At 45.2% G+C, this 21880-nt stretch overlaps 1 protein-coding gene across 1 annotated transcript in view; it reads right to left on the bottom strand.

Annotated features, from left to right (window-relative positions):
• Window positions 1-21151, bottom strand: part of LOC138638764 (cytochrome P450 2C14-like) — an 84959-nt gene extending 63808 nt beyond the window's left edge. The window contains exons 1-2 of the mRNA XM_069728325.1: window positions 21100-21151; window positions 13973-14169 (exon numbers count right to left, since the gene is read on the bottom strand). Coding sequence (XP_069584426.1) covers window positions 13973-14146 — 174 coding nt within the window. The 5' untranslated portion in view covers window positions 14147-14169; window positions 21100-21151. The remainder of the gene's footprint in view (window positions 1-13972; window positions 14170-21099) is intronic.
• Window positions 21152-21880: the final 729 nt, after the last annotated feature.

Here is a 21880-nt window from a genome sequence, read left to right on the forward strand (position 1 = left end):
CAGCGCAAAGTCATCTGTCAAAAATGTTCTACTTCCTTAAGCAGAGGTCAGAATCTGAAAAGTCTCAATACTAGTTGCATGCATAGACATTTAACCACCATGCATTTGAAAGCTTGGACTAACTACCAAACGTCCCTTAAGGTTGTTGCACCCTCGGCCAATGAAGCTAGTCATCAACGCAACATCCCTTCCGGCAGTGTAGGACCACCATTTAGCGCACCACCTGCTGTATCTGTGCAGGTATCTTTGCCAGGCCAAAGCAGTCAGGGTCAGGGAATCACCAGTTTCGTAGTAGGAAACACTGCATCTAGGGCACCGGCGGCAACAATACCATCTCCCACCGTCTCTCAGTCTGCCATGTCCACCGGCACCCCCGCTAGTTCCACGATCTCCAGCTCTCCAGTCCAGCTCACCCTACATGAGACTATGGTTAGAAAAAGGAAATACTTAGCCTCGCATCCGCGTACACAGGGTTTGAACGCCCACATAGCTAGACTAATCTCGTTAGAGATGATGCCCTACCGGTTAGTTGAAAGCGAAGCTTTCAAAGACCTGATGGACTACGCTGTACCACGCTACGAGCTACCCAGTCGACACTTTTTTTCCAGAAAAGCCATCCCAGCCCTCCACCAGCATGTTAAAGAGCGCATCGTCCATGCACTCAGGCAATCTGTGAGCACAAAGGTGCACCTGACAACAGATGCATGGACCAGTAGGCATGGCCAGGGACGTTACGTGTCCATCACGGCACACTGGGTAAATGTGGTGGATTCAGGGTCCACAGGGGACAGCAAGTTTGGGACAGTTCTGCCTAGCCCACGGTCTAGTAAACAGTTGTCTGTAGCCGTTCGCACCCCCTCCTCCTCCTCCTCCTCGTCCTCCTGCAGAAGCAAGAGCTCGTCCACAGACCGCAGTCGCACAAACACTCCATCCGCACCTGCCACTGTTGCACACCAGGTCTTCCATTATGGGGCAGCTACTGGCATACGTCAGCAGGCTGTATTGGCTATGAAGTGTTTGGGCGACAATAGACACACCGCGGAAGTTCTGTCCGAGTTCTTGCAGCAAGAAACGCAGTCGTGGCTGGGCACTGTAGATCTTGAGGCAGGCAAGGTAGTGAGTGATAACGGAAGGAATTTCATGGCTGCCATCTCCCTTTCCCAACTGAAACACATTCCTTGCCTGGCTCACACCTTAAACCTGGTGGTGCAGTGCTTCCTGAAAAGTTATCCGGGGTTATCCGACCTGCTCCTCAAAGTGCGTGGACTTTGCGCACATATCCGCCGTTCGCCTGTACACTCCAGCCGTATGCAGACCTATCAGCGTTCTTTGAACCTTCCCCAGCATCGCCTAATCATAGACGTTGCAACAAGGTGGAACTCAACACTGCACATGCTTCAGAGACTGTGCGAACAGAGGCGGGCTGTTATGTTTTTGTGGGAGGATACACATACACGGGCAGGCAGTAGGATGGCAGACATGGAGTTGTCAGGTGTGCAGTGGTCGAAGATTCAAGACATGTGTCAAGTCCTTCAGTGTTTTGAGGAATGCACACGGCTGGTTAGTGCAGACAACGCCATAATAAGCATGAGCATCCCCCTAATGCGTCTGCTGATGCAAAGTTTGACGCACATAAAGGATCAGGCGTCTGCACCAGAGGAAGAGGAAAGCCTTGATGACAGTCAGCGATTGTCTGGTCAGGGCAGTGTACATGACGAGGTACCGGGCGAAGAGGAGGTGGAGGATGAGGAGGATGATGGGGATGAGTATATTTTTAATGAGGAAGCTTTCCCGGGGGCACGGGAAATTGGTGGCGTGGCAAGGCCGGGTTCTGGTTTTTTGAGGGACACAAGTGACGTAGATTTGCCTGCAACTGCCCCTCAACCAAGCACAACCGCAGATTTGACAACGGGAACTTTGGCCCACATGGCGGATTATGCCTTGCGTATCCTCAAAAGGGACACACGCATTACAAAAATGATGAACGATGACGATTACTGGTTGGCCTGCCTCCTTGATCCTCGCTATAAAGGCAAATTGCAAAATATTATGCCACATGAGAACTTGGAACTAATATTAGCAACAAAACAATCAACTCTTGTTGACCGTTTGCTTCTGGCATTCCCTGCACACAGCGCCCGTGATCGTTCTCACACGAGCTCCAGGGGCCAGCAGACCAGAGGTGTTAGAGGGGCAGAAATCAGAAGTGGCGTTGGACAGAGGGGTTTTCTGACCAGGTTGTGGAGTGATTTTTCTATGACCGCAGACAGGACAGGTACTGCAGCATCAATTCAAAGTGACAGGAGACAACATTTGTCCAGTATGGTTACAAACTATTTTTCATCCCTTATCGACGTTCTCCCTCAACCGTCATTCCCATTTGATTACTGGGCATCCAAATTAGACACCTGGCCAGAATTGGAAGAATATGCATTGCAGGAGCTTGCTTGCCCGGCAGCTAGTGTCCTATCAGAAAGAGTATTCAGTGCTGCAGGTTCAATACTAACAGAAAAAAGGACTCGTCTGGCTACCCAAAATGTAGATGATCTAACCTTCATTAAAATGAACCACAACTGGATTTCAAAATCTTTTGCCCCACCCTGCCCGGCTGACACCTAGCTTTCCTATGAAAAGGTCTTGCCTGTGGACTATTCTGAATGACTTTTCCAATCTCGTAATTTTCTTCACCTGATTGTCCAGCATACGACATGTTTCCACCTCACGAAATGGCCAAACTCCCCACACGGGGCCGTGCTATCGCCACTTTGCGCTTGGACCCTTGAGAGTGCTGTTTGTCTGAAGAGGTGGGTGTGGCCGCTTTTGGTCGACGGCACTGCCACTGGGTCCCTCATAGTACAATAAAGTGTCTCTGGCGGTGGTGGTGCGCACCCAACGTCAGACACACCGTTGTAATATGAGGGGCCCTGTGCCTGTACCGCCGGCCACAAGACAGTTCCCCCCCCCAGCTCAAACAGTGCTCTACCACTAGCAAAATTATCTCTCACAGCTTCACCAATGTGTAGTCTAGCCGCTGACATCCTTCAATGCCTGGCACTGACAATACCATTGTTTTGACATTTTTGTTATGTTAGGCCTTCGAAGCCTGTCTGCGGTCCCTTCTTTCTACAACTACTACACTGACCAGGCCACTGCTGGCCGTGTTACCCTGGAACCAATTTAAAAGTGCCTACAGTCAGCCCAATTTTGTTATGTTAGGCCTTCGAAGACTGTCTGCCGTCACTCCTTCCACTAGACTAGACTTCCACTGACCATACACTGCTGCCCATGTACCCCTGGAACCAATTTAAAGTGCCTACAGCCAGCCCAATTTTGTTATGTTAGGCCTTCGAAGCCTGTCTGCGGTCACTCCTTCCACTAGACTTCCACTGACCAGACCACTGCTGCCCGTGTACCCCTGGAACCAATTTAAAAGTGCCTACAGCCAGCCCAAGTTTGTTATGTTAGGCCTTGGAAGCCTGTCTGCGGTCACTCCTTCCACTAGACTTCCACTGACCAGACCACTGCTGCCCGTGTACCCCTGGAACCAATTTAAAAGTGCCTACAGCCAGCCCAAGTTTGTTATGTTAGGCCTTGGAAGCCTGTCTGCGGTCACTCCTTCCACTAGACTTCCACTGACCAGACCACTGCTGCCCGTGTACCCCTGGAACCAATTTAAAAGTGCCTACAGCCAGCCCAAGTTTGTTATGTTAGGCCTTCTAAGCCTGTCTGCGGTCCATTCTTTCAACTACTACTACACTGACCAGGTCACTGCTGCCCGTGTACCCCTGGAACCAATTTAAAATTGCCTACAGCCAGCCCAATTTTTTTATTTTAGGCCTTCGATGCCTGTCTGCGGTCCATTCTTTCAACTACTACTACACTGACCAGGTCACTGCTGTCCGTGTACCCCTGGAACCAATTTAAAATTGCCTACAGCCATGTGTTATTATTTTAGGCCTTCGATGCCTGTCTGCGGTCACTCCTTCCACTAGGCCTCCACTGACCACACCACTGCTGTCCGTGTACCCCTGGAACCAATTTAAAATTGCCTACAGCCAGCCCAATTTTTTTATTTTAGGCCTTCGATGCCTGTCTGCGGTCCATTCTTTCAACTACTACTACACTGACCAGGTCACTGCTGTCCGTGTACCCCTGTAACCAATTTAAAATTGCCTACAGCCATGTGTTATTATTTTAGGCATTCGATGCCTGTCTGCGGTCCATTTTTTCAACTACTACTACACTGACCAGGTCACTGCTGCCCGTGTACCCCTGGAACCAATTTAAAATTGCCTACAGCCATGTGTTATTATTTTAGGCCTTCGATGCCTGTCTGCGGTCACTCCTTCCACTAGGCCTCCACTGACCACACCACTGCTGCCCGTGTACCCCTGGAACCAATTTAAAATTGCCTACAGCCAGCCCAATTTTTTTATTTTAGGCCTTCGATGCCTGTCTGCGGTCCATTCTTTCAACTACTACTACACTGACCAGGTCACTGCTGCCCGTGTACCCCTGGAACCAATTTAAAATTGCCTACAGCCATGTGTTATTATTTTAGGCCTTCGATGCCTGTCTGCGGTCACTCCTTCCACTAGGCCTCCACTGACCACACCACTGCTGTCCGTGTACCCCTGGAACCAATTTAAAATTGCCTACAGCCATGTGTTATTATTTTAGGCCTTCGATGCCTGTCTGCGGTCACTCCTTCCACTAGGCCTCCACTGACCACACCACTGCTGTCCGTGTACCCCTGGAACCAATTTAAAATTGCCTACAGCCATGTGTTATTATTTTAGGCCTTCGATGCCTGTCTGCGGTCACTCCTTCCACTAGGCCTCCACTGACCACACCACTGCTGTCCGTGTACCCCTGGAACCAATTTAAAATTGCCTACAGCCAGCCCAATTTTTTTATTTTAGGCCTTCGATGCCTGTCTGCGGTCCATTCTTTCAACTACTACTACACTGACCAGGTCACTGTTGCCCGTGTACCCCTGGAACCAATTTAAAATTGCCTACAGCCATGTGTTATTATTTTAGGCATTCGATGCCTGTCTGCGGTCCATTTTTTCAACTACTACTACACTGACCAGGTCACTGCTGCCCGTGTACCCCTGGAACCAATTTAAAATTGCCTACAGCCATGTGTTATTATTTTAGGCCTTCGATGCCTGTCTGCGGTCACTCCTTCCACTAGGCCTCCACTGACCACACCACTGCTGTCCGTGTACCCCTGGAACCAATTTAAAATTGCCTACAGCCATGTGTTATTATTTTAGGCCTTCGATGCCTGTCTGCGGTCACTCCTTCCACTAGGCCTCCACTGACCACACCACTGCTGCCCGTGTACCCCTGGAACCAATTTAAAATTGCCTACAGCCAGCCCAATTTTTTTATTTTAGGCCTTCGATGCCTGTCTGCGGTCCATTCTTTCAACTACTACTACACTGACCAGGTCACTGCTGTCCGTGTACCCCTGGAACCAATTTAAAATTGCCTACAGCCATGTGTTATTATTTTAGGCCTTCGATGCCTGTCTGCGGTCACTCCTTCCACTAGGCCTCCACTGACCACACCACTGCTGTCCGTGTACCCCTGGAACCAATTTAAAATTGCCTACAGCCATGTGTTATTATTTTAGGCCTTCGATGCCTGTCTGCGGTCACTCCTTCCACTAGGCCTCCACTGACCACACCACTGCTGTCCGTGTACCCCTGGAACCAATTTAAAATTGCCTACAGCCAGCCCAATTTTTTTATTTTAGGCCTTCGATGCCTGTCTGCGGTCCATTCTTTCAACTACTACTACACTGACCAGGTCACTGCTGTCCGTGTACCCCTGTAACCAATTTAAAATTGCCTACAGCCATGTGTTATTATTTTAGGCCTTCGATGCCTGTCTGCGGTCACTCCTTCCACTAGGCCTCCACTGACCACACCACTGCTGTCCGTGTACCCCTGGAACCAATTTAAAATTGCCTACAGCCATGTGTTATTATTTTAGGCCTTCGATGCCTGTCTGCGGTCCATTCTTTCAACTACTACTACACTGACCAGGGCACTGCTGGCCGTGTACCCCTGGAACCAACATCAGAAAATATAAAAATAAGTATTTTGCTTATAAAAAAGAAAATACTGGTGAGATATCAAATGCAGACATTTTAACATTAAAAACAAACACACAACTCTAATCTGGTACAGTACTAAAAATGGCCACCAGCTACAATTACTTTCTCCTGCAAGTAGTTAACTGAAAGTTTTTTTAAATTGAAAACACACATATGGCATCCACCGAGTGTTGTCCTGTCGCGTCTTCTTTATATTATTGCCGAGAAGATGCAAAATAATGAAAATAATAAAATCATTAATTACCAAAATAATAGAGAAAGTCAACACCACATTGCAAATAAACATTCATTCCAAATAAAGAAGCAGGGCGCGTCCGAGGGTGAGTATATACCTAATAAGAATATAATCACCCTCGGACGCGCAATGCTTATTTCCAACAGCCTTCCTTCCTAAGAATCAGCCCTTCCGTCGTGTAGAGAGACGTTGTGTTACACTCCAAGGTGTTCCCCAGGTTGCCTTTCCTGAGCTTCGATCTTCCGGCTCTCGTTTAGTAGTTCTTGGAAACTACTCTGCATTAGGCCTTCAAATTGGGTATGGGGTGTAGAGAGATGGTGTGTTCCACTCCAAGGTGTTCCCCAGGTTGCCTTTCCTGAGCTTCGATCTTCCGGCTCTCGTTTAGTAGTTGTTGGAAACTACGCTGCATTAGGCCTTCAAATTGGGTATGGGGTGTAGCGAGAGGGTGTGTTACACTCCAAGGTGTTCCCCAGGTTGCCTTTCCTGAGCTTCGATCTTCCGGCTCTCGTTTAGTAGTTCTTGGAAACTACACTGCATTAGGCCTTCAAATTGGGTATGGGGTGTAGAGAGAGGGTGTGTTACACTCTAAGGTGTTCCCCAGGTTTCCTTGCCATTGCTTCGGTCTTCCGACTCTCGTTTAGTAGTTGTAGAAAAGTACACTGCATTAGGCCATACAAAATGGGTATGGGGTGGAGAGAGATGGTGTGTTACACTCCAAGGTGTTCCCCAGGTTGCCTTTCCTGAGCTTCTATCTTCAGGCTCTCATTAAATTGTGGTTAAATGGAACAACTGCATTTGGCGTACTAGTTGGTTTGGGGCCTACTATCGGTGTCTGCCACTCCTTGCTGTTCTCCTCCACTGAACAAAGCTGTGCCGCCTGTTTACTACGGTTGCCAATTTTGAACTGCATTTCGACTACTTACTGATTTGGCCCTACTCTCTGTGTCAGCCTCTCATTCCAGTTGTCCTCCACTGCAATGCCCCCTGGTTATTCCTGTGTTACCAATTTTGAACTGCATTTAGCCCACTTTCTTCTTTGGGCCTATATCTGTGTTTCCACTTCATCGTGCCCATTGCCCAGCCAGTGATAGATGAGTCTGCTGGTACATTGACCCATAACGCAACATTCCCCGTGCACGCTACACAACAACATTGTGACCCTGCTGAAAGTCAGGTTGCTCTTCCCGCATACCATACCACCTTACACGGGGACAAAGAGGAAGGTGCAGATGAAAGTGCAGGTTCCTTCATCAGGTGGGGGGAGGAATACTAGTTGGCGACGTCACTGGCACAGGGCCTCTCATAGTACGCAAAAGTGTTGCTGCCGGTGGGAGGCGCCCCCGCCGTGCAAACACACCGCTGTACTTTGAGGGGCCCTGTGCCAGTGCCAATGCCAACGAGTGGGCCCCCCCTGCTTGCTCAGGTTCACAGCACTTGCAAAGTTGAAATACTTACCTCTCCCTGCTCCACTGCCGTGACGTGGTCCAGATTTCCTGGGCCCACTAATTACTTGAACCAGCCCTACCCCCCACAACTTTAGCCAAATGACCCCCAATTTCAAATGCCTTCCAATTATTATAAGGTAAATTACGCTTGACAAGCTTCATTAAGAAGAATGGATGGTTTTGACATTAAAATGGCCACTCTAGGTGTTTTCCTGGCCCCCACTCACTGCCGACTATGCTGCCCCATTGACTTGCATTGGGTTTCGTGTTTCGGTCGATCCCGACTTTACGTCATAATCGGCCGATTTCACTCGACCCGACTTTGGACATAGTCGGGTTTCGCAAAACCCGGCTCGACTCTAAAAAGGTCAAGGTCGCTCAACTCTAGTGATAACCACTGAGCCACCACACAAAAAAGGTCACAAAAAAGGGATCTACAGACTAAAAAGCAGATGGGGTAATTATTCTGAGACTCCCACTATTCAGACGTTAACCCCTTCAAGACCCAGCCTATTTTGACCTTAAAGACCTTGCCGTTTTTTGCAATTCTGACCAGTGTCCCTTTATGAGGTAATAACTCAGGAACGCTTCAACGGATCCTAGCGGTTCTGAGACTGTTTTTTCGTGACATATTGGGCTTCATGTTAGTGGTAAATTTAGGTCAATAAATTCTGCATTTATTTGTGATAAACACGGAAATTTGGCGAAAATTTTGAAAATTTCGCAATTTTCACATTTTGAATTTTTATTCTGTTAAACCAGAGAGATATGTGACACAAAATAGTTAATAAATAACATTTCCCACATGTTTACTTTACATCAGCACAATTTTGGAAACAAAATTTTTTTTTGTTAGGAAGTTATAAGGGTTAAAATTTGACCAGCGATTTGTCATTTTTACAACGAAATTTACAAAACCATTTTTTTTAGGGACCACCTCACATTTGAAGTCAGTTTGAGGGGTCTATATGGCTGAAAATACCCAAAATGACACCATTCTAAAAACTGCACCCCTCAAGGTACTCAAAACCACATTCAAGAAGTTTATTAACCCTTCAGGTGCTTCACAGCAGCAGAAGCAACATGGAAGGAAAAAATGAACATTTAACTTTTTAGTCACAAAAATTATCTTTTAGCAACAATTTTTTTATTTTCCCAATGGTAAAAGGAGAAACTGAACCACGAAGTTTGTTGTCCAATTTGTCCTGAGTACGCTGATACCTCATATGTGGGGGTAAACCACTGTTTGGGCGCACGGCAGGGCTTGGAAGGGAAGGAGCGCCATTTGACTTTTTGAATCAAAAATTGGCTCCACTCTTTAGCGGACACCATGTCACGTTTGGAGAGCCCCCGTATGCCTAAAAATTGGAGCTCCCCCACAAGTGACTCCATTTTGGAAACTAGACGCCCCAAGGAACTTATCTAGATGCATAGTGAGCACTTTGAACCCCCAGGTGCTTCACAAATTGATCCGTAAAAATGAAAAAGTACTTTTTTTTCACAAAAAAATTCTTTTAGCCTCAATTTTTTCATTTTCACATGGGCAACAGGATAAAATGGATCCTAAAATGTGTTGGGCAATTTCTCCTGAGTACACCAATACCTCACATGTGGAGGTAAACCACTGTTTGGGCACATGGTAAGGCTCGGAAGGGAAGGAGCGCCATTTGACTTTTTGAATGAAAAATTATTTCCATCGTTAGCGGACACCATGTCGCGTTTGGATAGCTCCTGTGTGCCTAAACATTGGCGCTCCCCCACAAGTGACCCCATTTTGGAAACTAGACCCCCCAAGGAACTTATTTAGATGCCTAGTGAGCACTTTAAACCCTCAGGTGCTTCACAAATTGATCTGTAAAAATGAAAAAGTACTTTTTTTTCACAAAAAAATTATTTTCGCCTCAATTTTTTCATTTTCACATGGGCAGTAGGATAAAATGGATCATAAAATTTGTTGGGCAATTTCTCCCGAGTACGCCGATACCTCATATGTGGGGGTAAACCACTGTTTGGGCACACGGCAGGGCTCGGAAGGGAAGGCGCGCCATTTGACTTTTTGAATGGAAAATTAGCTCCAATTGTTAGCGGACACCATGTCGCGTTTGGAGAGCCCCCTGTGTGCCTAAACATTGGAGCTCCCCCACAAGTGACCCCATTTTGGAAACTAGACCCCCCAAGGAACTTATCTAGATGCATATTGAGCACTTTAAACCCCCAGGTGCTTCACAGAAGTTTATAACGCAGAGCCATGAAAATAAAAAATAATTTTTCTTTCCTCAAAAATGATTTTTTAGCCTGGAATTTCCTATTTTGCCAAGGATAATGGGAGAAATTGGACCCCAAATATTGTTGTCCAGTTAGTCCTGAGTACGCTGATACCCCATATGTGGGGGTAAACCACTGTTTGGGCGCACGGCAGGGCTCGGAAGGGATGGCACGCCATTTGGCTTTTTAAATGGAAAATTAGCTCCAATCATTAGCGGACACCATGTCACGTTTGGAGAGCCCCTGTGTGCTTAAACATTGGAGATCCCCCAGAAATGACACCATTTTGGAAACTAGACCCCCAAAGGAACTAATCTAGATGTGTGGTGAGGACTTTGAACCCCCAAGTGCTTCACAGAAGTTTATAACGCAGAGCCATGAAAATAAAAAAAAAAATTATTTTCTCAAAAATGATCTTTTAGCCTGCAATTTTTTATTTTCCCAAGGGTAACAGGAGAAATTTGACCCCAAAAGTTGTTGTCCAGTTTCTCCTGAGTACGCTGATACCCCATATGTGGGGGTAAATCACTGTTTGGGCACATGCCGGGGCTCGGAAGTGAAGTAGTGACGTTTTGAAATGCAGACTTTGATGGAATGCTCTGTGGGCGTCACGTTGCGTTTGCAGAGCCCCTGATGTGGCTTAACAGTAGAAACCCCCCACAAGTGACCCCATTTTGGAAACTAGACCCCCAAAGGAACTTATCTAGATGTGTGGTGAGCACTTTCAACCCCCAAGTGCTTCATAGAAGTTTATAATGCAGAGCCGTGAAAATAATAAATACGTTTTCTTTCCTCAAAAATAATTATTTAGCCCAGAATTTTTTAATTTTCCCAAGGGTAACAGGAGAAATTTGACCGCAAAAGTTGTTGTCCAGTTTCTTCTGAGTACGGTGATACCCCATATGTGGGGGTAAACTACTGTTTGGGCACATGCCGGGGCTTGGAATTGAAGTAGTGACGTTTTGAAATGCAGACTTTGATGGAATGCTCTGCGGGCGTCACGTTGCGTTTGCAGAGCCCCTGATGTGCCTAAACAGTAGAAACCCCCCACAAGTGACCCCATTTTGGAAACTAGACCCTGAAAGGAACTTATCTAGATGTGTGGTGAGCACTTTGAACCCCCAAGTGCTTCATAGAAGTTTATAATGCAGAGCCGTGAAAATAATAAATACGTTTTCTTTCCTCAAAAATAATTATTTAGCCCAGAATTTTTTATTTTCCCAAGGGTTACAGGAGAAATTGGACCCCAAAAGTTGTTGTCCAGTTTCTCCTGAGTACGCTGATACCCCATATGTGGGGGTAAACCACTGTTTGGGCACACGTCGGGGCTCAGAAGGGAAGTAGTGACTTTTGAAATGCAGACTTTGATGGAATGGTCTGCGGGTGTCACGTTGCGTTTGCAGAGCCCCTGGTGTGCCTAAACAGTAGAGACCCCCCACAAGTGACCCCATTTTAGAAACTAGACCCCCCAAGGAACTTATCTAGATATGTGGTGAGCACTTTGAACCCCCAAGTGCTTCACAGACGTTTACAACGCAGAGCCGTGAAAAAAAAAAATCATTTTTCTTTCCTCAAAAATTATGTTTTAGCAAGCATTTTTTTAGATTCACAAGGGTAACAGGAGAAATTGGACCCCAGTAATTGTTGCGCAGTTTGTCCTGAGTATGCTGGTACCCCATATGTGGGGGTAAACCACTGTTTGGGCACACGTCAGGGCTCGGAAGTGAGGGAGCACCATTTGACTTTTTGAATACGAGATTGGCTGGAATCAATGGTGGCGCCATGTTGCGTTTGGAGACCCCTGATGTGCCTAAACAGTGGTAACCCCTCAATTCTAACTCCAACACTAACCCCAACACACCCCTAACCCTAATCCCAACTGTAGCCATAATCCTAATCACAACCCTAACCCCAACACACCCCTAACCACAACACTAACCCCAACACACCCCTAACCCTAACCACAACCCTAATTCCAACCCTAACCCTAAGGCTATGTGCCCACGTTGCGGATTCGTGTGAGATATTTCCGCACCATTTTTGAAAAATCTGCGGGTAAAAGGCACTGTGTTTTACCTGCGGATTTTCCGCGGATTTCCAGTGTTTTTTGTGCGGATTTCACCTGCGGATTCCTATTGAGGAACAGGTGTAAAACGCTGCGGAATCCGCACAAAGAATTGACATGCTGCAGAAAATACAACGCAGCGTTCCCGCGCGGTATTTTCCGCACCATGGGCACAGCGGATTTGGTTTTTCATATGTTTACATGGTACTGTAAACCTGATGGAACACTGCTGCGGATCCTCAGCCAAATCCGCACCGTGTGCACATAGCCTAATTCTAAAGGTATGTGCACACGCTGCGGATCCGCAGCAGTTTCCCATGAGTGTACAGTTCAATGTAAACCTATGGGAAACAAAAATCGCTGTACACATGCTGCGGAAAAACTGCACGGAAACGCAGCGGTTTACATTCCGCAGCATGTCACTTCTTTGTGCGGATTCCGCAGCGGTTTTACAACTGCTCCAATAGAAAATCGCAATTGTAAAACCGCAGTGAAATGCGCAGAAAAAAATGCGGTAAATCCGCCATAAATCCGCAGCGGTTTAGCACTGCGGATTTATCAAATCCGCAGCGGAAAAATCCGCAGAGGACCAGAATACGTGTGCACATTCCTAACCCTAACCCTAGCCCTAACCCTAGCCCTAACCCTAGCCCTACCCCTACCCCTAACCCTACCCCTAACCCTAACCCTACCCCTAACCCTACCCCTAGCCCTAACCTTAACCCTAACCCTACCCCTAACCCTAACCCTACCCCTAACCCTAACCCTATTCTAACAATAGTGGAAAAAAAAAATTTCTTTATTTTTTTATTGTCCCTACCTATGGGGGTGACAAAGGGGGGGTCATTTATTATTTTTTTTATTTTGATCACTGAGATAGATTATATCTCAGTGATCAAAATGCACTTTGGAACGAATCTGCCGGCCGGCAGATTCGGCGGGCGCACTGCGCATGCGCCCGCCATTTTGGAAGATGGCGGCGCCCGGGAGAAGACGGACGGGACCACGGCTGGATCGGTAAGTATGATAGGGTGGGGGGGGACCACGGGGGGGGGATCGGAGCACGGGGGGGGGAATCGGAGCGCGGGAGGGGTGGAACGGAGCGCGGGGGGCGTGGAACGGAGCACGGGGGGGCTGGAATGGAGCACGGGGGGTGGAACGGAGCACCGGGGGGGGTGGATCGGAGTGCAGGGGGGGTGATTGGAGCACGGGGGGGTGATTGGAGCACGGGGGGAGCGGACACGAGCACGGGGGGAGCGGAGCACTGGACGGAGGGGAGCCGGAGCAGTGTACCGGCCAGATCGGGGGGGTGGGGGGGCGATCGGAGGGGTGGGGTGGGGGCACACTAGTATTTCCAGCCATGGCCGATGATATTTCAGCATCGGCCATGGCTGGATTGTAATATTTCACCCGTTATAATGGGTGAAATATTACAAATCGCTCTGATTGGCAGTTTCACTTTCAACAGCCAATCAGAGCGATCGTAGCCACGAGGGGGTGAAGCCACCCCCCCTGGGCTAAACTACCACTCCCCTTGTCCCTGCAGATCGGGTGAAATGGGAGTTAACCCTTTCACCCGATCTGCAGGGACGCGATCTTTCCATGACGCCGCATAGGCGTCATGGGTCGGAATGGCACCGACTTTCATGACGCCTACGTGGCGTCAAAGGTCGGGAAGGGGTTAAAGACATATACTGGCAATCTGTCATGAATGTCTCAGATGATAATAACTCTACGTTTTATGCAGCTCCTGGCAGTGGAATATTTTTAAAATGTGGCCACGGGCCAGAAATCATTGTACAAAACAAATTTAAATTACAGTTTCTTTCTTACCTCCATGAAAGTTTTATAAGGTTTTGACATGTCAGTCGTAAGAATATTCCCAATGATCGGCAAAGGTGTTGGTCCAGGTGGGAAATTTTTGTGATTTCCTTGCTTCTGGTTCTTAAAAGCATTGGCCAAAAACAAGATAACAACGATGGAGAGGAGAACAGTGACCAGGTCCATGGTGAATGTGAGTTCTGCAAAATCTAGAAAATAGAGAACATAGGTGATTCTTGTGCACACATATTAAAAGGAGGACTATTGTTCTGACATGACATACACACAAAATTTGCCAAAAAATGAAAAAAAATTCCCTTAATTTTCTACACTTTGATGTTAAAGGTGTATGCACATTGGCTAAGTTTGTTTATTGCTCCAATGTATCTAAATCAAATTACACAAATTTGCTAAATATTGATCAGCCAATTTCCTTGAATTTTCTATCTGTAGCTCCTATGCAGATATATGCATCTCTATTGCTCCATACAAAAAGTAAACTCTGTGCTGCCTAGACTGGAGTTATCATGCGTTATTCTGTTCCATCTGCTCCACTTTTTGCTGTTGATTGATGACATATATATTTAAAGTGGTTGTCTTATCTTCTTGTTCAGGAACACAAGGCTCCTGCAACACCCGGCTTCTGCTTGCTTTGGCAACAAAGCTCCTGCAACACCCGGCTCCTGCTTGCTTTAGCAACAGTGCTCCTGCTTGGTTGCCAGTTTGGACCAGTGGAATCATTACACTGCTGACACAAACAGTGTGATTTCCGATGCTGCTATATGAGGTTTTATCTTCAGTATCGAAGGAGCCAGTGGTACTGAAGCTGGACAAGATAGGCAGGTAACAGTGGTCATAGCCCATTGTTCTGGAAAGAGCTTGTAAACAATGCACATACTTGGACATAGCAGTGGTGACATGAAACCTAGGCATGGAGCGGTAAACAATAACATTAAAAACCCCTCTGTCTTTGAGAATGTCGAGCATGTTTAGTAAAGTAAATTGCAAAGTTATTGACATTGTTGGCAGAGAATTTAATTTTTGGACCAGGTGAAGAAAAGTTTAGCTACTTTTTTACATAAAAGTTTTTAACCTCTTCTCAACATTCACCATACGTGTGGCAGTTTTCTGGTTCATGGTGCTGAACCCTCTCCATATTCTACCAGCATTATCTGTGTTAAACAATTAGCACTTGCTAAGGGAGGTGCCCTGGAAGTATCTATATTGGGGAAACTATGCAAAGGCTACAAACTAGGATGAATCTACACAGACACACAATCAGGAATGAAATGGACACACCGGTGGGAAAACATTTCTCTGGACCTGGGCACAGTATGACAGATTTAAAAGTCTTAATACTAAAAGGTAATTTTAAGGACCAAAGGGAAAGAAAAATTTGGGAATACAAACTAATGAATATGTTTAATTCGTTGACACTAGGACTCAATTTAACACCTGGATTTATGAGTCACTACATGGATACAATTCACACCTCCACCTGATGGACTCCAGATAACTAAGAACATTGTTCCCACTGCCTCTCCATTTGTAAGAAAATACCTAATTTGATTACCTTGGCTTATGTATGGACTCATTACACTTCCCACCCCCTAACAAATGTGCTGCTGTAGTATTCTTTAAATATTGTACTTTTTTCTTATTAATCTATTTGTAATCTTGCCTGAAGAAGGAGCCTCTGTGCTCTGAAAGCTGCAAACATATTATTTTCTGGTTAGCCAATAATGGTATCACTCCTAGAATACTTCTGTCATCATTGGGCAGAAAAGTATTCACATCAAGGTAATGATGGTGAATGTTGTGATGAAGGGCAGGTGATGCAATAATAATTCAGAGGACACAGCAGGGTGCAGTTTCCACACTTTACTCACAGTTCTTATATGCAGTCCCCAGCCAGGTGCTGTATCCCCCGGGTCTATTGTCCAGCCAGCTCTCAGGTAAATTGGGGTCCACTTAGCCAGAACCCCCTTCATATGTGCCTTCCCTGGCCATCTTACTGCGTTGGCTCCTGCCTCTCCTGCCTTCGCCTTCACACACAGTGTCTCAAGCCAGCAGCCTCGGCTCCAGTCGGGCAATGTCCTCCTGGTCCCTTTGATCCTATGTGGCTGCCTTTTCAGTGAGTGTGTGTGGTTGTGGCTGTGGCACATACAGATACATCAGCCTCTGGCTGACTAGCTGAGCCTTGTAGTTCTCCACTTGTCTGTGGGCTGATTCCCCCATTGCGACCTGGTCCCTCCACCCATCTATAGTGGGCGTGGATTAGGGCCTCACGAATGGATTCCTCACTACCTGTGCCCCTAGGACCCCTTCTCTCTCTTCTTTCTGAAAGGAGCTTCTCTCTATCTTACTTGACCTCTCTCTGTCCTCTGGTGCTGGGACGAGCTCCTCAGTGCTCAAGTCCCCAGCTTCAACTCCCACTGACTCTCACGGTTCACTATTCTTGTCACTGACTCCTCCCCTCTCTACTTCCTCCACCCACACCATCTACCTAGTTCCCTCCTGGCCTATAGAGGTCTAGTGTTGAATGCTAATGTGTGAGTCCTGGGTAGTGTCCCTTCCTTACCTGAGAGCAAAGTACCACACCTCTGGCTGAGGTGCAGTACTTCTGTGGTGACTGGACCCCCAGGGGTACCACACTTGGCACTCAACAATCATTGTCTGTTGCTTGGATGTAATGCTTTTGAGTTGGAGACACCACGGCATGATGTGGGGTTCTGACACTTACTATGGTGACCCGATGCTGTCATGACGACATCCGTGTCACCATGGCTAGGAAACATGCTGATCATGCGCAATACATGATCAGCAAGCTTCTCTGTCAGTGCAGAGCTGACAGTTTCTACATCATGGGGATGCTGCATCCCTATGCCATAGAAGCAATCAGTCTGCGAAAAATGATAGCCCCATAGTGTGACTAAGTAAAAAAAGTAAAACATAATTTTAAAATATTTGTAAAAAATATTTTAAAAATCAAAAATAATAATAAAAAAATCAAAATATATTGTATCTATAAATAAACATTTGAATTAAAAAATATATAAACAATAAAACTACATGTATTTGGTATTGCCGTGTCCGCAATGATGCGACCTATAAAACTGTCCCACTCGGTAACCCCTTCAATAAAGACCATAAAAAAAATGGAAAACAATACAAGAAAAATACTTTATCATCATAACGCCGAACAAAAAGTGGAATAAAACAGGATCAAAAAGACGTATATACTGTAAATAATCATGATACCACTGTCATCTTGTCCTGCAAGAAACAAGCTGCCATACAGCTCCATCAGCAAAAAAATAAAAAAGTTATAGCTCTCAGAATAAAGCGATGCAAAAATAATTAATTTGTCTATAAAATAGTTTATTGTGTAATAGTGAGGTATCGCTGTAATCGTACTAACCTGAAGAATAAAACTGCCTTATCAATTTTACCACACACACAGGACAGCATAAACCTCACCCCCCCAAAAAAAAAAAATCCTGAATTGCTGGTTTTTGTTCATTCTGCCTCCCAAAAATCGAAATAGAAAGTGATCACAAAATGTCATATGCCCAAAAATGGTACCAATAAAAACTTTAATTCATCCCACAAAAAGTAAGCCTTAACATGACTCTGTGAGCCAAAATATGGAAAAATTATAACTCTCAAAATTTGGTAATGCAATATTTTTTGCAATAAAAAGCATCTTTTAGTGCGTGACAGTAGCCAAACATAAAAACCTGATATAAATCTGGTATCATTGTAATCGCACCAACCCGAAGAATAAAGTCACTTAATTACTTATACTGCACGAGGAACGGCATAAAAAATAAATAAAATCAATTCTTCACCTGCTGTTAATTTTTTCATTCTGCCTCCCAAAGATCGCAGTAAGGCTCGGCGCACATTTATCCTGCCCTCTGTGCTAAGCACTTGCACCGGGGTTTCTATGTAAACCTCAGAAATACGTGATTCAGACAGAACCTCTGGTGGAAGATTCCCTATAATGAGGCAGATGGAGGCACGTCGTCTGACCTGTGAGATGGCAGTGTCCATCTTCTTTGGATTGCATAAAAGTGCCTTTGGCCACTTCTGAAATGAAGAACACCGCTGAACAGAGGCCAGACAGAGTCCAAAGTAACTCTGCTGCCTCATCATAGTGAAGGGATCCCTTGGAGGTTTCATCTGAATCACGTCACTAAGAGATTTAGATGGAAACCCCAAAGTAAGTGCTCAGCGTAGGGCGAAGTATAACTGTGATCCAAAACGTTAACATGTTCCCAATAAAAGCTTCAGCTCAATCCACAAAAAAAAACAAGTCTCCAGTCAAGTTTGTCATCTTTTAACGGAAATATTGGTGGCTTCCACGTTACTGGTAGTACAAAGGCTCTGGAAAATCAAAATGGCTCCTCAGCCGCCAAAAGAAATTCAGCAAATTCTGCGCTTTCAAATCCAAATGCCCCCCTCCCTTCTAAGCCCCACAGTGTGCCTAAAACACAAATAGCATCCACATGTTCGGAATTTCTGAAATGATGAGAGCCCACCTAATTTACGGGTGCATGTTTCCAGAAGCACGGGCTGGGCATAACTTACTGGTGACCGCAACGTACTGGTGACTACGGCGTACTGGTCACTACAATGACAGTTTGCAATTTTTAATCGGCAACATTCATTGCTGCTTGTTTCTGGAAAATACACATGATGTCAAAATCGTCACTACACCTGTAGATAAATACCCCAAGGGGTATAGTTTCCAAACTGGGGGCACTTGAGAGGAAATTTTGCTTTCTAGCAATTAGGGACTCTGTGTAAAGAGTCCACCAACTGTGCTAGGAAAATCTGCGCTCCAGGAGGCAAATAGCGCTCCGTCCCTCCCACGTCTCTCCATATGTAGTACTGTACAGCCACATATGGGATATTGCCTTGTTCAGTAGAAATTGAGGGACAAATTTTGGTGCCATTTTTACTCACTTCTTGTGTGAAAGTGTAAAATCTGGGGCTAAGTCAAAATTTTGGTGGTAAAAATGTAGTTATTTTTTCTTAACTGCCCAATGTTATAAAATTCTGTGACACACCCATTGGAACATTATGATCACTGAAACCCTAGATGAATTCATTGAGGGGAGTAGTATGTAAAATGGGGTCACTTATGGGGGATCGTGGCACCTGTAAGCCATAACAGTATAATCTGGCGCTCCTTGCCTTCTGAGCTTTGCACTGTGCCTGAAAAATATTTCCTGATTACATGTAGAGTATTGGCGCACTCAGGAAAAAATGGACCTCAGTTTATTGAAAAAAAAATTCCCATTAGCCCTTAGAAAAATAAAAAAATTAGGGCTAAAACAACATTTTAGTGGTAAAAAAAGTACCGTAATTTATTCTTTCTTCACCGCTTAGTAGTATAAAAATCCGTGAGGCACATGTGGTGTCAGTATGATCACTGCACCCCTAGATTAAGTCAGTGAGGAATGAAGTTTGTAAAATGAATTCATATTTTGGGGGTTTCTGTTGTTCTGACCCCTTAGGGGCTCTGCCAATGTGACATGGCACCCTCATACCATTCCAGCAAAATCGGAACGCTAATATGGCGCCTCTTCCCTTCTGAGCTTTGAACTGTGCCTCAATAGTAGTATACCCTCACATACGGGGTATCAGCGTACTCTGGAGGAATTGCACTATAAATTGTATGGTGCAATTTCTTCTGTTACCCTTATGAAAATGCAAAATTTGGAGCAAAAGTGGTAAAAAAAAACAAACAACAAAAATTCCTCACCTTTCCACAGAGATGCTTTTAATCTATTAGTTCCACGATGGGTTCAGCTCTTCTACATCTAGATGGCACGCTGCATGGTGCGACCATTCAGCCTGTCATCCAGCTGAGAAACTGAGCACCATGTGCTCGGTGTCTCTCTGTGAACTGCTATCCCCTGTCTGATGGCACCGCAAGCGTGATCAAATTCTCCTGCTCCCGATGCCGTCTGACAGGTCCTGCAAGTTTACGGCCAATTAACTCATTTCACCTATGTGACGTCAGCGCCGTGGAAAAATTTCCCATGGCGATCGCGCCGACATCACATAGGTGAAGTGAATACCATTACTAACCTTGGGGCATGATGTTACCCGACAATACAAAGGTGACATCAACCCCCCCAACTATTACCCCATTTGCCACCGCCACAGGGCAATTGGGAAGAGCGAGGCTAAATGCCAGAATTGGCACATCTTAGAGATGCGCATTTTCTGGTGCAGCTGAGAGCTGATGCTTTTAGCCTGGGGGCAGTATCCATGGCCCCTTCCTAGGCTATTAATTCAGCCTGCAGCTGTCTACATAGCCTTTGCTGGTTATTAATTATGGGGGGACCCCACATCATTGTTTTTGTCACCCATTTTAATAGCCAGTAAAGGCTAAGTATACAGTTGTGAGTTGATATTAATAGCCTGGTAAGCTCCAAGGGTATTGTCCCCTTTCCAGGCTATAAAATATGCCCCCAGCCATTGGCTTTCCTTCTGCTGGTTATCTATCTATCTCGCTACTGTATGTGTGTGTGTTTTGAAAAATATTTCCTTTGAAAATGATGTGTAAATCAGGGGTGTCAAACTGCATTCCGCGAGGGCTGCAACAAGGTCATGTTTTCAGGATTTCCTTGTACTGCACAGGTGATAATTTAATCAGCTACACACATAATGATTGCAGCACCTTGTGCAATGCTAAGGAAATCTTGAAAACACGCATGGTTTGCGGCCCTCGAGGAATGCAGTTTGACACCCCTGGTGTAAATGACATAGAGAATTGATGTTTGTAAAAGCTCATGTTAAAATCGTATTGCAATCATATGTCAATCGGATGCTAGGTGTGAGAAATCGGACTGTACTCGCATTACACTTGTGCGACTCTCGGCAGGGAGACTCGGAGCGATTTTTCATATGTTAGGTGTGACTCCAGCCTTAAACTGACACGTGTAAAATTTGGCCTGGTCATGAAGATGAAAACAGGCCTGGGGATGAAGGGGTTAATTAACGCCAAACCTAACAAAACACATACAACATTGTGATAAATTTTGCCCAAAGATAATGAGTGAAAAACATTAGAACGGAACTTAAATGCTCCATTATTGATAAACGAGCCCTTCGGGTCTTACTTTGTGCAGCGTCCAGGGTCCAGCAGATACTTTTCCAGATGCAGTCTCCGGTCTTCTCTCCTCACATGGTGAAACCGCTGCTTTTATTTAAACCCTTGGAGAATAATTAAACCACGATTACAACACATTTAGATATTAAAAGCTTGGAAAACCTACTTTACCCCACAATAATAAATTCCAGGAAACTCAAAAGAAAATCTACCGGTGATAACAGCAATATTTCATAATGATTTAGAGCAGTTTAACCCTTTATGTGCTCAGCAAACTTCTCGATTTTTATTTGCTACATTCTAGACGTCTAAAGTTTTTTTTTTTTCTATTGGTTTATTTATTTCTACTGAGGAGCAGGGAGGTTTATTTTTCTTACCATTTGGTATTCAAATTTAAAAAAGAAGTGCACGCAACATGATAAGTATTTTCTGCTAGGAACGACAATGCTTATTTTCATACCTTTGTCCAGTCAAAATAAAAATAAAATTGCAGAATGTTTACATTTTTTTCTTTTACATTTTATTAATATTGACTTTTTTCTTTACATTCATTTATTTTTGTAAATGCATTGGGATATTGCTGAATATAAACAATGGCTGTACATTGCATTTACATATACTGTGTATGGAAAATAATCCCTAAAATGGAATCCATATTTTTCCTTTTAATCTGCCATCATGCTCCGCCTCTCAGACCCATCAGTGACTAGAATTCTGTCACTTTATTGTTCCTTTACATATAATAATATTCACAGGTGGTCCAACATACAAAGTCATTTTCCTCCTAAATA

Source organism: Ranitomeya imitator, chromosome 5 (genome assembly GCF_032444005.1).
Source record: "Ranitomeya imitator isolate aRanImi1 chromosome 5, aRanImi1.pri, whole genome shotgun sequence".
Classification (NCBI taxonomy): Eukaryota; Metazoa; Chordata; class Amphibia; order Anura; family Dendrobatidae; genus Ranitomeya; species Ranitomeya imitator.